A 15,023-nucleotide genomic window follows, 5' to 3' on the forward strand; every position below is an offset into this window, starting at 1 on the left:
AGAGTTTCCCAAACCAATCTTTTAAAAATGCTATAGGCATCCTAACAAAAAAAAACCTTTCTCCTGGAAGAATGGAAAGAGTGGTGCTGTGTTTTTCTCATTAACGTTTTACATTTTCAGGGACTTTTTTTATGTGGGGAGCTTTAGCGATTTAGCAAAAACACTAAAGACAAGTACAATATAACCCTCGGCAAGAGTGTGCAGCACAAAGGCCCGATAGGCTCTCTTTTTTTTCATTATCCTGACATTGCTAAGCAACCAAGGACATATTGCTTTGTATTCTATGTGGCATATTCTGTCATTTTTAAAGCTGCCCCCTCCACTTTAAAAGCAGTGTCATTATTGGGGACCAGAATGAATGAGTTCAAGGATATTATGACTTTCTGTTCCCTGGCACATCTTCTTTACCGGCTCACAGCTGAGGCTCAGCTAGCTTCAGACTTCTCACTTACAGGTTTAATTAAAATTTCTAGCCAGCTCAATCTGTCATTCCTGTTTTCGAAGCTGCTGCTTCAGAGAGGGAGTTCCAGGGTACACCTGCATTGTTGAATTACCGTACATCTCCTTCTCCATTGTCTTCCTATGTGTGTAACCCCGAGTGACAGCAACAATATTACTTATTTATTCCTTTGCCACTTATGTGCCAAAAATGGCTTCTAAGCTGTGTACAACTATAAAATCAACACATAATTGAAATACACAACACATCTGCACTGTGTTCAGGCCAGTTTGAAATGGAAGTATTTGGTGAAACTGAATTGTTGTTTTTCCATAAGCTTGTTCCTCTTACTAGCATAGCTTAGGAAATTACTTTGAAAAGTATCCCAGTTCTGTAATGGCAATGGGGCTGACACACACATCTATAGGGTATTCATTTTCCTTAAACAGAAGGCTAACTCCTTGCACTAAAGCAGATTCATATGCAGACATACTTTATTAGACTGGGGAAGTGGAACCACGCTCAGTGTTTCAAATGTGGGCATACCATAGCTTTGCATAATGGCTTTGTAACACTGGCCATTTTATTTTCAAGCACTTTCCTAATGACCTTTTAAACCTGGAATCTGCCTTTTAACTGCCACTGCAAACTGAGTTGACATTTTGCTTGAGCTATCTACCCCAACTCCAGTAGTACTTGCTTTGGGGAATTGCAGTCAGTTCAGATTGCATTACAGCATATGTAAATCTGGGATCGCTTGCCCAAAAGTACTTAACTTCACATTTGCACTGGATTGCATTTGCATTTGTTGTCCATTTACTCAGTCTGGAGAGGTTCTTTTGGAATCCTTCGCCATTTACTTAGGTTTTTACTGCCCCAATCATTTGGTGGTGTTTGTGAACCTAGCTACCTTACTGCTCACCCCTAAGTCCAGTTCATTTATTTTCAAATGCTTCTTGATGGATTTTTAAAATATAATTTATGAATAAGCATCAGCCCCAACAGAAATCCTTAGAGGACCCCAATGCTTGAAAAGGTCCATGCTTCCTTACCTGTATAGCATCTCTGTTTATTATCACCCTATGCCTCCTGTCCTTTAACTAACTAAAGATCCATAGGTGTACCTGTCTCTATGCCTAAGTTTAATCAGGAGTATTTGGAAATGAAGTTTATTAAAAGCTTTTTCAAAACAGAAGTCTGTAAGCATCAGGTCCCTTCTGCTATTATATGAAATAGGAAATCAATGTTTTGCAAGCCTTTATCATAAAAATCTCTTTTCCAAGCTAGCACCCTAGACTCTAACTTGAATACCCAGTGTGTTGCGTGTCCACAGTGGTGGAGTGGGACTAATGCTGCCATGTGTAACAGTTCAGCTCTGCCCAAACCTCACATCTGATGTCTCCTCAGATGAGGAACAAAGGGAGCAGGACCCTCCAGCAGATTTCAACACTGCCAGTGACCCTGAGAAGCCATAGAATCTGGACACCCCTGTCTCAGGACTAGAAAGCCCTACAGGAGCTGTTTGGGTTCATGGTCTGCTGTGCCTCACACAACACCCTTAAAATCTTCTTCCCCAAGACCACAGAAGACAAGATGGTCAGGCAGGAACTTCACAGCCATTGCCAAAGTGCCTGTCTAGCTGTTCATGGCACTACTTGGGAGAAAGGGGAAGCACACAGAAGTACCTGCTCGGATCATGACCTCTCTTAGCAAGGAGTTGAACTTCCAGCTCCTACAGAAGCTCCCAGCCTGAGCTATGTTATAACTGAAGCAACAGCTGGGAAATGAACACTATGGAACAGCAGCAGTGCAAATGATTTGCAACATCTTCCCACACCATATATTTAAGAGTGGCATACTTTGCTTTGCAAAAAAAACAAAAAAAAAAACAAAAAAAAAACAAAACAAAAAAAACCCAGACCTCATTTAGGTACATGGTATTAGCTATGCACAGTTTGATCTGTTAGTTGCCCTTAGTCCCTATTGAAACCAGTAGGACTTCAGGTTTCAGTGACCCCCATTAAGTTCAACCAACTTGGTCTGGATCAATCCAACCCATCATTCTCTGGACTGTTACCCTTAATGTGTTAGCCTTTCCAAAGAATTTCATTGAAAACATTGGTATTGGCTTGAATCCTAACTTTCCTTCTGTGAGAATTGCAGAGTTCACACTGACATAATGGAGCTTTCCCTCCTCCCCCTTCCCTCCGCAGTGCAAATGGAGAGAGGAATTGGTGGAAATGATCCACATGTGTGAATGGAAGAGCAGTTTAAGATCCAAACCATTTTCTGGTATTTTTTTCCTGCCATTCATAATCATAATAATAAAACGTTGTGTTTGCATTTGTGAACCCAGGAGTACATTGCATATATGCAGATCTCTAAAAGAGGGGGGAAATAGAGCAATATTGCAAGGATATATTGATTTCCATGTAGTCTGGTATGAAAATGGTGTTCTTTATGAAGGCATGCTGCAGGAACCTGAGCATTCTATTAAATGGAATTTGGGAGTTTCTCCCCTCCACTCCCTCCCCTCCACACCCCTTCTCTTATATCCTAGTTAGCTTAAGAAGCTTAAGAGGATACAGTGGTACCTTGGGTTATGAACTTAATTCATTCCGGAGGTCCGTTCTTAACCTGAAACCATTGTTAACCTGAGGTACCACTTTAGCTAATGGGGCCTCCTGCTGCTGCCGCCATGTGATTTCTGTTCTCATCCTGAGGTAAAGTTCTCAACCCGAGGTACTACTTCGGGTTAGCGGAGTCTGTAACCCAAAGTCTTTGTAACCCAAGGTGTTTGTAACCTGAGCTACCATTGTAGTATGAAAGGGACAGGGCAAAGCAAGGGGAGATTAATGAAGGGAGAAAGGGTTCAGGACAAAAAGACAGTGTGGACCTGTTGTTATTTATTAAATTTCTGTACCAGACAAAATGGTTCTGAAATGTATGGCATATATACAGCAGGGCTTTTTTTCTGGAAAAAGAGGTGCCAGAGCTTGTGGACCTTTTTTGAGGAGGAGCATCAAACAACCAAAGTTATTGAGACCCCAATACTACAGAGGTGCCCAAATGCACCCTATAGGTGCCGGAACACAGTTCTGGTGAGTTCCAACTGAAAAAAGCCCTGATTAACAGTATGTAGACAGGATGGAGAATGAGAAACTGGGAATGTCATCTCTCTCTCTCTCTCTCTCTCTCTCTCTCTCTCTGTGTGTGTGTGTGTGTTGTTAAAGAATACTATTTGGTCATTCCAGGTGGGCACATAGCAAACTGATCTTGTGCACTATTCAGACCAGAGTGGTTGAGATGGTTGGCTTGTGCCCATAAACAAATGAAAATTAAGACATGAGCCAACCACTTCCACAAGTGCAGAGCCACACATGATGGAAGGGCTCACCCACACCTCCACTTTCCCTTAGGAAACCCCATGGTTTCCCACTGAACTGGAACAAATGGCAATCAGGTTTTCCATATCCTGGAGGAGAATGGGTAACTCAATACGCATATGTAAAGTACAGAAGGGCTACATGGTCAGATTGGTCAGGTGCATCGGTCAGGTGTGTTATAGCACACCTGGCAGAAGACGACATAACCAGCCGCGGGTCATTTTGTGGGGAGGATTCAATAGACTCAAAAGCTTCTCCTCACCCTACTTTCTCTAGAGATGTATGCATAATGAGGGCTGGTCTGTATTGTGTGTTTATTTAATACACATTGCCTTATTTTTTTGACCCCTCTATACTGCAGTTCTATAATATTCAGTGGAGTAGGCCCCACTGAAATCAATGTTTCAACTGAGTAACCATGCATAGAATTGGACTGTAAGTGACTAAAAAGGTTAAAACTGCAGTCTATATTTACAGAATAAAATAACAGTCCATGAGATCTCTTAGGCTGCAATGCTTTATTCATTTACCCAGAACTAAGCCCCGGGACTTCCTTAGACATCATTAAACATGAGCAATGCCTTATCCTCCAGCACCAATCATACATCTTAGAAAGGTATGTAGACAGGCTACCCCAGCAGCTGATCCTGGGGGTTTGGAGGAGGATATTCTCAAGGGGTTCTTTTGCAACATTTCCACCTATCTGACACTGTTGAAAGATGTGCCACAGGAAGATAAAAAGGCACTTTGGCACTATTATGGTTTCTCCTTTGAGTACAATGAGGAATATCATGTTTTGAAGCTTGGGCAACTAGAACCTCTGGTTTTCCCAGCTCCACAGAATGCTGTCTTCCTATAGTATTCAGCACAGGAAGGACATGCTTTGTAGGCAAAACTGGGCTGAAATTAACATACTGTCTCTCACCTTACCTGCTGGTATGAAATTGTCAGATTGCATCCAGCGTCTGTACTTTGTGCACAGAGCATGTCTGCCATCCAGTGGTAGCCATCATCTATGCAAGCTATTCCTCCGTCAGGTTAAGTTAAAAATGGTCTCCACACAATAGTTCTAGAAATATATGCTTTGCTTTCCAGGAATATGAAAGATTGAATGACTTGGCAAAGCTCCATTCTGCAAATTTTGTTTAAAAAGGAAGTGGGTTTGCATTGTAGCTTGTCATCATTTATCTATTCTTTGGCAATGTGTTGACAGAAAGCAGAACAGTTTATCGTCCCATTGTCGAATGGCTTTATAATGCTGCCTGTCAGCATGCCACACCCACAGTCTGTAAGAGCTTTAAATCTGGCAAGCAAATGTCTGCTTTCTATAATATTACATTACTATAATTCTTCATCACAAGGCTCCATTTAACAACAGGGAAGCTCAGGGAAGCTCTAATGAACATGGGGCCACGCAATCCCTGAGCTTGTCTTTTCAAGCTCTGGAAAAGCCTCAAAGCTAAATGACACAGGGCATCTCCAGACTGTCAGGATTTGACACATATCAGATCTTCAGGTTTGCACAATTAAAATGGGTGAAAGTACTCTGACACCCTAGCACAGCACATCCACTTAAAGAACAACAACCACCACACTGGACTATTTGTGGTTAGGAGCAAATGCATTGAAAAGTGTGGGATGAATGAACAACTAATGTAAAATACCCCATAAGCAAATCAAGATGAATTCTGGTTGTCATATAATAACCATCTCGCAAAAAAAGAAAGAAGCACAAGTGTCCAATAAAGACTGGGTAGAAACAAAGCTCTGTGTAAGCTTTGTGCAAGCAAAACAGGACGAATGCTTAAGAAATTGGTCTCTCAGAGAATCTCTGTATACAGCAACTGAGAATGTTTAGGGTTATTCCCATACTGTCCCTTTTCCAAGCCTTACTGCAACCCTGGATGGTAGATCAGGATGATGACGGTGAAGAACAGCAGCAACATCAGTACCACCATCATTAAAAAAGATAAAGGATGGTTAAGACCAGTCAAAGATGACTATGGCGTTGCGGTGCTCATCTTGCTTTCAGGTCGAGGGAGCCAGCGTTTGTCCACAGACAGCTTTCCTTTCATGTGGCCAGCATGACTAAACCGCTTCTGGCGCAACGGCACACCGTGATGGAAACCAGAGCGCACAGAAACACTGTTTACCTTCCCACCACAGCGATGCTTATTGTCTACTTGCACTAGTGTGCTATCAAACTGCTAGGTTGGCAAGAGCAGGGACAGAGCAATGGGAGCTCATCCCATTGCACAGATTTGAACGGCTGACGACCTGATCAGCAAGCCCAAGAGTCTTGGTGGTTTAGACCACAGCGCCACCCACATCCTGCCACCATCATACTGCCAATGGACAGGTTGACATTTGCCTAAGCGAGTTTGTGATCTAAATCAGGAACTGCTTTGTGTGTAACTCAGCCTGTATGCTACACTATGATTTATTTGTTATAAAAACTGATATTGTACCTTATGGAGAAGCACAGTGTTAGCATTTAGCAGCATTTAGTGGGCTCTGTCCATGGATCATCCACTGTTAAAAAGCACACCACCGACTTTTCTCCGCAAGGTGAAAACAGGTAAGGATACAGAGGCATTGTGTGAAATGCAGCTAACATTGAAAGGATAAAATGTGTAAGTTATTTTTCAAATGTTCTGCCATCATTATATTGCATTTGTCTACTGTTTCTAGTATTCTGCCTTCCAGCTAATCTGTTGAACACCTGTTATATTCTTCAGCATTCAGCAAAAAGCACATTTCCTTAGTCGTCAGCAGCCTTATGTTGGTACAGTGCCATCTCAGAATATTGTTACATATAAAACAGCACAGAAAGAAAGTGTACTGACCCATAAAGAAGGCAAACAGTCTCTGTGTAGCCATTGAAAAGCTGTGGGGAGAAGGGGAAGAATGTCTCACTTAATGGATGAATAGCCTGCAATGGTAACTTGCAAATGGAAAATATAAGTAGGTGTTTGAAAACACACATTATAGTATTCCCAGGAGTCAAAGGTGTTCCAAATTCTAGATCCAATTTCTTTTAAGCTCCTGGTGTTGGAATCTGACTCATTCATAAATGAAGATTCCATTATTGAAAACAGTAATTTACTATTTGGAAAAAATGGGCCAAAAACTGGACCTGGAGCAGACTAATAAGCAAATTAATATGACAGTATTAATTAGCAATGTGATTTCACTCTTGTGGCCTATCTTATACTTGTGGACAGTACATCTTAGAATGAACATATAAATAACAACAACATTAAGTATACTCAAATAATAAACAAAGAATATTCCCACCCACTAATTCGCAGATAAACAACTATTTTTCCTCTTTAACCAGCTGTTTCTAATCAGCTGTGGGTAGGTCCTGTGCCCCCCCCCCCGATGAAGTGACATCTCTGCTCCCTCTTCACAGGGGAGCAGTAGCAGAGCAGAGCAGACAGGTGATAGCAAAAGTTTTGCCTGCTTTGGAGTTGGTCTGGCTACGGTTCCTCTCCAGCTGCTGCTGGCGGGGGTGCCATATAAATGTATTGATTAAGTGATGTGAAGACTTTGGCTTCTTTTTTTCTAGCATTGGGATGGATCCATACTACCACCCATGGGATTATTATTTTTATAATAATGATGATGCTTTAGATGCCTGCTAAATGCACATTTATTTCAGCAAGCCAATCTGGACATATGGGACTGAATTCAACTACCTGCTAGTGGAAGCCCTGCACAAGAACTCCTTCTAGTGCAATGGGACTTCGCTCTCCTTCTCTCCCCATGTCCTCTCTGTGGTTCCCCCAGGTCTGTGCTCAGGGGGAGGAGAAGACACACCTGGCAAAGCAAAAGGACTTTCTCTCTGGAAGAAAGAGAGGAGGACACATTTTAGTGACCCTGGTGCAAATGCTTCTAAAGAATAAAACTGAGGTCATGCAATGGGTTTTCTACTGGCACTGTTCAAGTTAGCTTTCTAATCCAGTGTGTGAATAGCAGGGTGGGGAGGGGCTTTCAAGAACAACATAAATATTTCCATTTCCCCTACAACCGAAAATCTGCTAAGGAGCTTTCGTGTCTGAAATGGTAAAAGCTTGCCGCAGGCCAAGAATTCCTGAATATCCAAACTAAAGCTGACACACTTGACAAATAAGTGTCAGAATCTCAGAATCATTCAGATCTGCTTGTGTAGCTGAAATTTGTGACATGACTGGGCCAAGCAGGGGGTGGGAATGCCTTCAACGCATAGCTGTATCACATTTCAAAAGTCCAAGCATTTGTTCCCTGGGTAGAAGGGTGACCTCTAAAGGTTTGCATTGATTGATCTACCCCAGAGCTTATGAATCTTTCATTCAGTGCTAACTTGGCAGGAGAGAAATGGCATTTCCTTCAGGCTATGAGGTTTCTTTGAAGTCAAGGCATCTTCTGCATCTTGTGTTTGCAGCCATGCTTAATTATTGCTTTTATTATTCCAATTTATTTTATTATTCTGTTTTTATTAATCTATTATTCTCCTGACTGAAGATTAAAGGCAGAGAAGAAGCCAGCAAAACAAATGCTATCCATCTTTGTGTTAAAAATGCTTTGCAAAACCCTCTGGCTGCAATCCCCCACCTCCTTAGCTTGCGTAAACCCCTTTGGCTGCAGTTGCAACTGTTGTAGTTTTATAAATGTGACTTCATGTTTGCCTCTCCTAAACTTTGTTTCTTTCATTAAACATTAAAGCATTTTATTTTAAATAAAAAGGATAACAAAAGGGTATGTCAGGCTGAGTGCCATTGATGTGTTTGATGCAGAATACTGGGATGCAGGTGGCGCTGTGGGTTAAACCATAGAGTCTAGGGCTTGCCGATCAGATGGTTGGCGGTTCAAATCCCCGCAACGGGGTGAGCTCCTGTTGCTCGGTCCCTGCTCCTGCCAACGAAAGCGCGTCAAAGTGCGAGTAGATAAATAGGTACCGCTCCGGCAGGAAGGTAAACGGTGTTTCCATGCGCTGCTCTGGTTCACCAGAAGCGGCTTAGTCATGCTGACCACATGACCTGGAAGCTGTACACTGGCTCCCTGGGCCTGTAAAACAAGATGGGCGCCGCAACCCCAGAGTCGTCTGTGACTGGACCTAATGGTCAGGAGTCCCTTTACCTTTACCTTTATGCAGAATACTGATGTGACTCTCCTACTAAGCACCCACAAACAGCCTTTCACCATGATAGTATGTTCAACCTTTTGCCCTGTGTTGTGATGTATGTCATAGTTAGGATGTTCTGTGATGTAGATTTTTGTCAGAATCCGTATCATGGCATTGGTTTCCTTGTCACGTGGGGCATCCCAACATTTCGGGTGATCTAAGAAAAACCTTCGCTATCACAATCACCAGCTTTCTCGGGTGTTGATATCTGGCTTAGGCTGATTTCCACTTAAAAGTGGCTGTACTTCTGTTGTGGTTAGATGCAGTGAGATACTTATTTCTAAGAAGCACTGTTGCTTCCATTATCTGTGCAAAAGCAGCTGAAAGTGAGCTCCCCAATGAATTGTCCTCCTATCAATGCTGTTACCGGTTTACATTGCTCATGCCATTATTGCATTATTGCCATTTGAAGGGAGGAAAGAAAGTCTCAGGGTAGGAGACTTTCTGTCACTGGAGGTATTTACCTGGAGAGTAGATGACTCAGGCTGTAGCTGCAAGCTTCCTGTAGTGAGCAGTAGGTTAGACTAAATAATCTAAAAATCTATTCTCTCTTTCCACGCTTTTGTGTCATGTGCAAAGCTGCCCAGTATCCCTTTGCTTTCCCAAGCTATGAGGGCCACTCAGCAGTTCCTACAGCCCTGTGATGTTACACTGCCGCCTCAGCTGATGCAAGCACCGTAAAACAGTGTCACATTATTAATCCCCCTCCTCACATATTGCCACCTCCATTGTAATAACACTCCTGGTTTCTCTATACAAATTCAATGGCAGGTCTTGTGAGAGAAGAGCCCTCTTGTGGCAGCCTCCCAATAGTAAAGATTTATGTGATTCATAAATGTCTCCTGGAATCATTGTGATTAAGCATTTTCCTGCTTTGGTTTTAGTGCACTTATGGTGGCAGCATTGGCTGTGGGCATGTCTGGAATTTATTCCACAATGAAACACAATGGCTATGTTGTCAGTTTGCTTGATTCTTCTCTCCCCTCTGACTTTTTAACTTCTCCTCTAGGAGAGTCTGTGTAGCGATCAGCACTAGTATTCCTAAAGGCACATTAGTCAGGCTTGTTGTGGGAATATTTCAGGGGAAAGTGTGGAGGGATTGTTTTCAAACGAGAGAAGTACAGCATACAATTTCTTTTATTATTGTTTCATCAAATTGCCTAGTTCTGGACCCAGAGCAACAGAACTAGCAATTACTCCACTGTTGCAAATAGGTTTACAAAAGAGTAATATTACCAACATGATTTTTCGTTTTCATTGCCCAGCCGAAACACCTCATAACTTCTTTCCTGAAAGTGGGACTAAAATGTATGGTATGATAATTTGACCGACAGCCAGAGGAGATGCCCATTCTATTGTTGAGAGTTGTCTGTCAAGAGAAAATGGTGGAATAATTATAACTGAAAACTTTTCTTATGTTGACAATGATTTCCCAAGCCTTCCTAGGAAGGCTCATATGCACTAGTTTCCAGGGAAGGCGTTGATTCCTATCTGCTCCCTCCTGATATGTGTTATCCTTCACATACTCTGCCAATTCTGGACTATTTATGAATGTGATTTTGCTTTCCTGGGGCCCCTTAATGTACCTTAATGTTTTGCTCATTCTTTCTTCCTTTGGTCTCTGGGCAAAGCCAGGTATCAGTTCTGCCGCATGAGGTGCCTGCAGTTCACCATAGGGAATTCTGGAGAGCTTTGTAATTTATCTTCTCTCCCAATCTGGATTTTTAAAATATCCTATTTGATACGATAACAATCTTTGAGTTCAGTTCTAACACTGTCAAGGGACCATACTGAGCTCTTCTGTCACATCCACCTGTGCTGGAGCAATCTCTGATAGTAGTTATAAAAGGAATTCAATTGTGGTGAAGAAAGCAAGCAAGGGGAGAGACAGACAGAGAGATTCCTTTTCACCTTCCATTCAACCTGGTATGTTTGCAGTGGTAAATGATACACTTTTTGAGATGCCATCATTATACCCAACCCAAAACATAGGCTGCGTACATACTGTTCTTCCAATGCACATTTTTTTCACTCAAAGAATTCTGGGCATGGTAGTTTGTTAAGGGTTGCTGAGAACTGTTAACTCTGTGAAGGGTAAACTACATATAAAAGTGCCTAGATTGGCAGGGGTTTCCTGCTCAGTGTCAGTCAGATATTTATTATTTGTAGCCAAGGGCCATTCTAATTTGTGGGCTCCTTTAGGAGGAAGAACAGGGTTGAATTATTATTTTTTTAATGTAAAAAATGAGACATTCTAAGAATTAGTTTCATATACATTTTCGGGAATACAATTTATCCAAATTAAAAATGGTAAGGTTTCTCAGACCATTTAGATTAAAAAATGCTCTTAGAAGTCAACACGGTTTGGAGCTGCTCCGGGTGCTGGAGCAGCTAGCTACGCCCCTGGAGATGGTATTATAGGGGAAATGGGGAAATACAATACCATACTGTTACAGCATGATGCCCAGAATTCCCTACTTTGCAGGTCTAAAAACACAGTTTTGCTAAATGTTAGTGTGGTATTAGCAAGAGGGGTTTTTTTTGGTATAGAATTATGAATGTATGCTTCTAGAGAAGGGAGACCTACGTCAATTCCAAGTAATGCATCATGTGTACTCTGTGCGACTCTTTAAGTAGCACACATGGATATTTATTTTGGATTATATCCAGTTCACCCCTACTATAAGTAACGTGAATAGCTGTACAATGTAAGAAGCAAGATACGGTTTCATCAAATTTCTTTTTTATAAAAAAATATGTTTTAAGAAACAATGACCATTACTACAGTAATATGCCTTTCTAGCTCTCAATAAAGAGGCAGATGAAATTTAAATTGCCTTAAAATGAGTGGGCCAGGGAGTATTTTTCACACACAAAAAACCCACGATGCCCTGAGTAGTTGAATGAGTGACAATGTTTAATGAAACGACTATCCAGGACCCATTCATGGCACTTATACCTTTGGGCAACCAGCACCACTTTGGTCTTACTGTAATTAATATACGAGCTATCCTGCTTGCAATATGCTCTGAATTTGGAAAGTAATCTTGTACCTACTTGGGATAATGAAATAAGAGCCATATTGTCTAAATAAAGCAGCAGTATAAATTTTTGTTCATTACCAGTTTTGGCAGGCAGGGAAGAGGACAGGAAAGCTCTAAACTATATCATTTAGGGAGACATTAAACAACAGCGGGGCCCAAATGCAACCTTGCGTTGCACCCATGAGCAGATGTATACTGTGGCAAAGCTTTGATTGCCTCCCCTGCAGTTTCTGCAATAGCATTGAAAGTGTTTAGGACTGAGCCGTTACTCCCAGTGATTTCAAGAGGATTACAGTGAACTGGACTTTGAGTGTTTTCAGGAAAAAACTTGTCCCTCGCAAACATTTCAGGAGTTATTTTCCCCCTCTCCCTCTTTTCTTTTGCAAATTCAGATGCTACACAACAAGCATGTGATGGTTCGCGTAGGAGGCGGCTGGGAGACGTTTGCCGGGTATTTGCTGAAACACGACCCGTGCCGAATGCTGCAGATTTCCCGAGTGGATGGGAAAACATCTCCGATCCAGAACAAGTCTCCGACCATCAAGGATATGAACCCAGACAGCTACTTGGTTGTTTCTGCCCATTACAAAACCAAAAAGGAGATTAAGTGAAATGTTCATTCGGGACTCTGTATATGTAGGCCCATGCTATCTTCTCAAATGTAGTTTCATTAGTTGGTGCTTTAAAAGGACTCCTGAAAATTACATGCAGACTGGAAATGGCAACCCATTTTGTGGGTTGTTGAACTGTAGAACTATTTATTTCTAGTGCTGTTCCTTTTTATAGCAAGTTACCCTCGATAGGTTAATTACTACAATCTGATTTTTAAAAAACAGACATATATTTTTAGCCAAATTATTACTCTATGAATGTATTCTTAGAATGACTTATGAGTCACATTAAAGTAACAAAATGTGATATATTTGTACGAAAAACATCTATGATTCTCAATTATTTGCCCTAATTCAGAGCTCTGTGGTTAACTTCATTATTGGTATCCAAAAAGCTCCAGGTTCACCTCCAGTTACAAAAAAAGAAAAAAGCTGGGTAGCAGATGAGAAAAACCTCTGTCTGAGACCTTGGAGATATATTGCCAGTCAGAGTAGACACTGCTGAGCCAGATAGATATAAGGCAGCTTTCCCTGTTCTGACACACACTGTGAACTCCTCTGTTTACAGGCTGCCTCATTCATAGATGAGACCTGATTTTTTTTTAATGCATTCTTCTGTGCACTTCATCAACCCCCACACTCCCTGCAATGAATGGGATACTCTTACAGGCAAGAGAATGCCATACTTGCATCACATAGCTCTAGGCCTTTCAGCAGCTGCTGTGCCAGTGTGTTTACTGCATAAGAAGGTAGATAACTGGTGGGAAATGCCTGTATATTGTCTTAATATACGGCCTTTCCTAACTGGTGAAAGAAACAAGCAGCAAGCATGTATAGGTTTGAAAACAAAAGAGCAGCCTCCATAGAATGCATGCATGTGTGCCATTGAAAGCAGCATTAAGAGTATTTTTCTCCTCCCCTGCTATAATCTGTTTTAAGATGTTTCAATATGGTTCATGTATGCTTTTGGTTCCTAAGTTGCATATAACACCAGATATTGACGGGATGGCAATGCGCTGTTAGACTACAAGTCAAATGCCACCTGGGATTCCCCATTCCCCTCACCCTTTACTCTCTAAACCAGTGATGCTGTTGCAAAGCAAGCTATCTCAAGTGACTGCATCAGAGGTATGCATTAGGTGAATCGAAAGACAGTAACCATATTTACATCTGGACAACAGAAAGGCTAAAGCTGGCCTTGACAATGATAGAGAAGAGTGCCTTGGAATTATAACAGGGATGGGGAGCCTGTATCCTCCAAATGTTATTGGGACTAAAACTCCCATCATCCTTGACCCTTGGCCATGCTGGCTGGGACCGATGAAAGTTGGAATCCAACAATATCTAGAGGACTACATGCCCTTAGTATAAAGAGCTAAAGAGCTTCAGATTGGCCAACATTTTGGAATGGTAAGACTCACGAGCTTGTTTCATAGCTTTAAGTTACAGCTAAAAGTGTAAGTCCATTCAGATTTGTTTTTCATAGTAAGTACTAAAGAACATCTGTATATCTTTTTGACATAGGAATGATTCCTGACAGTCATTCTTCCCCAAGGATAGGAAGCCTGTAGCCCCCCTGGTGTCATTGGACTACAACTCCCATCATCCTCGACCACTAGCTAGGCCTAGTGGGAATCGAAAACCCAACATATGAAGGTGCACAGCTTCCTACTCCCTGTTCTGAAACTTTCAAACTTGACATGCGAATGCAATCACCAGTAGTACTCTCATGTATCTGCTGTTTGGGTGCCTGGTATTTGCCTTTAGATTAGCTCTTCCTGGCTGTTGTGCTTGAAAGGTAACAGTATAGCTTTAGGTGGTTATAGAAATGTATAGGCAGTTATAGACCACTGTCTCACTGTGTGATGGTGGGATATTCTCTGCCGCTGGATTTAGTTATGTTTTTGAGCATATTGAATAAAATATGAAAATACTACATGCATTCTCTGTAGATAAATGTTGGGGAGTGGTTATGTTACACATCTCCGTGATATATAGGAATGCTAAGGTTTTGGTTTATTGGTTTTGCTAATTTTCTTTTGTCTATACTTGACAACTTTTGTGCCTTTCCTAGAAAAATCATTGTTCGAGGATTATTTGAATGATGACTGTATAAATTTGAGCTGAAATCACATGGTGCATTAGAAATAAACAGATACTTTTAAAAAAACAAAGTCTCAGTGGTTCATTGCAACGTATTGCTCTCACAAGCAAGTAGAGACTGACCTAAACCTACTCAGATTTTGGAGTGTTTTGGGGGCTAAACACTTTCCATGAGCATTGCCTATTTATTTTATATACCAGGGCTCATGAGGCAGTTTACAGTATAGGTTTACCTATAAGTAATCCTAATCTGTAGCTATAAGAACAGTCACT

At 41.5% G+C, this 15,023-nt stretch overlaps 1 protein-coding gene and 1 long non-coding RNA gene across 6 annotated transcripts in view; one reads left to right on the forward strand and one right to left on the reverse strand.

Annotated features, from left to right (window-relative positions):
• Window positions 1–14,821, forward strand: part of GAS2 (growth arrest specific 2) — a 116,359-nt gene extending 101,538 nt beyond the window's left edge. For all 5 annotated transcript variants that reach the window (XM_083752426.1, XM_083752423.1, XM_083752427.1 and 2 more), the window contains one exon: window positions 12,429–14,821. In XM_083752426.1, coding sequence (XP_083608552.1) covers window positions 12,429–12,647 — 219 coding nt within the window. In that variant the 3' untranslated portion in view covers window positions 12,648–14,821. The remainder of the gene's footprint in view (window positions 1–12,428) is intronic.
• LOC310851363 overlaps window positions 1–15,023 on the reverse strand; it is a 690,313-nt gene that overhangs the window by 306,493 nt on the left and 368,797 nt on the right. The gene's annotated exons all lie outside the window — the stretch shown is intronic.

Source organism: Podarcis gaigeae (genome assembly GCF_964106915.1).
Source record: "Podarcis gaigeae genome assembly, chromosome: 1".
Taxonomy (NCBI): Eukaryota; Metazoa; Chordata; class Lepidosauria; order Squamata; family Lacertidae; genus Podarcis; species Podarcis gaigeae.